The following is a 3,096-nucleotide window of genomic DNA, read 5'->3' on the forward strand; positions in this document are numbered from 1 at the left end:
TCTGTCTCAGAAAAAAAAACAAAAAAGAAAAAGAAAAAACTAGCACTGACATAAATAAATTTAGCACTACAAAAGATAAAGCATACTTTAAAAAGTGGAACCCTATATAAAGAAATAATAAAGAGTTAAAAGAAATTTTACCTATATTGTTCTACTTTTCTAACAATTGTTCAGAAATGCTCGAGTAAAGTCTTACACATTTAATAATGACATTTTTCTGCTGAACAAAATTTCTAACTCAGGTTTCAATATAAAATAACCACTATTTTTAAAGCATATATTTTAAATTATGGTGAAGACTACAAGATTCTCTCTTGATAATGTGTCACGTATGTAAAGTTTTGGTTCTTACCTTTATTTCTAATGTACCACCAAAGCCCATTTTAAACTGTCCATGCATATCTTTGGTAAAGACTCTTTGAAAAGTTTGCTTGAATAAGGAAGTGTTGAAAGAATCACCCATTACCATGTATCCTCTACATAGAAAAGAACAAAAAACAATGTACATGACAGTTACCAGGTCAACATATTAAAACCAGAAAATTACCTCTCAAGACTACCAACAAATCTTAAAGATATTTCCCAAAATGTGCTGTATTACCATTAATTTTTAGAACTCAAATAAGAATATCCTCACTCTACAAATAATCTGAATTCTGAGGGTATCTGAGTGCCTCTAACACCTGCATTTGTTCTTGATAATCTTTTTAAATTCTTCTTTTAATAGGAAACACATCTACACATTACAAAATTTGAAAGGTACAAAGGGTATATATTAACAAATGTGTCTCTCCCACCCCTTTCACCCAGTTCTCCATATTGGTGAAGATACCTGACAGTTTACAGCAAGCATTCTCATTCATATACACATATATATATATGCATACATTATATGTGTCACATGAAACTTATGAGTATTATACCCAGCAAACAAGAACAGAGGGACATTAAGGGAACATTGTCACTTTATGTACTTACATTTCTTTAAATTTTTTTCAATAACCATGTACCTACTTTTTAATTTAAAAAAAGTTTTTTAGTAAACTTATGAATACGGCCGGGCGCAGTGGCTCACACCTGTAATCCTAACACAAGATATTGTGGCATTACTAAAAGAAATATCAAAAAGTATTAACAGGCCAGGCGTGGTGGCTCACACCTGTAATCCTAGCTCTCTGGGAGGCCGAGGCGGGTGGATTGTTTGAGCTCAGGAGTTCGAAACCAGCCTGAACGAGAGCAAGACCCTGTCTCTACTAAAAATAGAAAGAAATTAATCGGACAACTAAAAATATATAGAAAAAATTAGCCGGGCATGGTGGCGCATGCCTGTAGTCCCAGCTACTCAGGAGGCTGAGGCAGGAGGATCGCTTGAGCCCAGGAGGATGATGCAATGGCACTCTAGCCCAGGCAACACAGTGAGACTCTATCTCAAAAAAAAAAAAAAAAAAAGTGTTAACAGATGTGTTAACAGATCTTGAAGTGGTAGGATAATAACTCTTTTTGTTTTCCCCTGAACTGTGATTATTGGTTCATATTTATAAACTGTCATTAGTTCACCATTATAAAACTGTAAAAATTTAAAAACATACCCAGTAAGGTTGGGACAGCATTTCATCTCCAGGAGACCTGTCTGATCTAATGCACATGCATAGATATCAATAACATGGCCAGTTGTAGCAGCTCGATTAGCCAATGCTTCAAAATGCTACAAAAGATTTTTAAAAGTTAAATCAAGGTAATACATAAAATCATCCTATAAATCTTTTTTCCATTAACAGATCAAAATGATCTAAGAAAAACTAAAAGAATAACCCATCATAACCTAAATATGATTTATTCTTATTTAGTTTTCTGTAGTGTTCATAAAATGATACCACAACTTCTGTAAGTCTGACATTTTCACATTTTTTTCTTTAAAACTCCTAAATGAAGCTAAATGTAAAGAAAGGTATATTGGACATCTTGTTCTTCATATATAAACATGGTAGAACAACAACAGAGAACTCTTTTTCCTGACTAAATCCACACACAAGTAACAAAAACATCCAAAAATAGTGAGACAATACAAAAGCAGTAAGATAATCTAAAACATTTCTTTAAACTCTAACCAAGAAAAATTCCACACTCAAAAAGGAAATTAGTTGGCAGGAAAAAAGCATCCACTAACAGAGACAAAAATTATCTGTCATTAATTACCTTTAAAAATATAATAATGACTACCAAACAATATGAGATAATATAGTAAAACTAAACTAAAACTGGACTCTAGAGAATTTTTTTAAAAATTAACAAAGACATTAACAGGTAGAACCAATGTAAGAGAGTCAAGAATCAACATTAGTGAAATGTACTTACATAAACCCAAAAAATATGAAGTTACAAGAACATAAAACAATTCATAAGAAAATGATGGACTGTTCAAGCTATGAAGCATATTGATATCTAGAGGAAACATTAGGGACTGTCTCTTAGAAATGAAAAACTATAAAATGTTAAGAAACTTTTCGTAAAGAGAAAGACATTCTTTAACATGAATATTTAAAAAGGCACAGAGGGTTTTTCTCAGGAGTAATCTTTAAGCAGATACCTATTGGTACCTACGTTGAAGTTGTTAAATATTTCAAATCAGAAAAACTGTAACAAGTTATCAAGAAAAAAAGAATATTTCTCTAATTCTGAATAGCAGTTATAGTATCAAACTTGATAATATCAAATTTATATCAAAAATATTTTTATTCTTCCCCTTCCTTATATCAAAAGAATACTTGATTTATAATAACACAAAAAGCCTTAAAAAGCCAAAATTACCTTAGTTCCCTTTTTAACATATTTGGCATTGTCTTTTTCAATGTCATGCCATGATCTTATAGGTGTCTTCAATTCATCTCCAACCACCATTCCAGGCCCCTGAGTAGCAGGACCACCGATGAACATCATGATACGAGCCCCAGTATTGGGAAAAGTACACTATTGAAAAAAAAGTAACTTGTCAAAAGAGTTTAAAGGAAAACAGAAAACATATGGATATACATTTGTGATAAATTTTGACATTCTTTCTAGATAAAAGCAAATTTTTCTAATAGATATAATAATCAA

At 31.6% G+C, this 3,096-nt stretch overlaps 1 protein-coding gene across 1 annotated transcript in view; it reads right to left on the reverse strand.

Moving 5' to 3' along the window:
• The window catches only part of SEC23A (Sec23 homolog A (S. cerevisiae)), a 55,163-nt gene that overhangs the window by 35,385 nt on the left and 16,682 nt on the right, over positions 1 to 3,096 (reverse strand). Inside the window, exons 7-9 of the mRNA XM_012657998.1 lie at positions 2,809 to 2,967; positions 1,590 to 1,705; positions 353 to 476 (exon numbers count right to left, since the gene is read on the reverse strand). Of these exons, the coding sequence (XP_012513452.1) occupies positions 353 to 476; positions 1,590 to 1,705; positions 2,809 to 2,967 (399 nt within the window). The remainder of the gene's footprint in view (positions 1 to 352; positions 477 to 1,589; positions 1,706 to 2,808; positions 2,968 to 3,096) is intronic.

Source organism: Propithecus coquereli, unplaced genomic scaffold (genome assembly GCF_000956105.1).
Source record: "Propithecus coquereli isolate 6110/MARCELLA unplaced genomic scaffold, Pcoq_1.0 Scaffold116, whole genome shotgun sequence".
NCBI classification, from domain to species: Eukaryota; Metazoa; Chordata; class Mammalia; order Primates; family Indriidae; genus Propithecus; species Propithecus coquereli.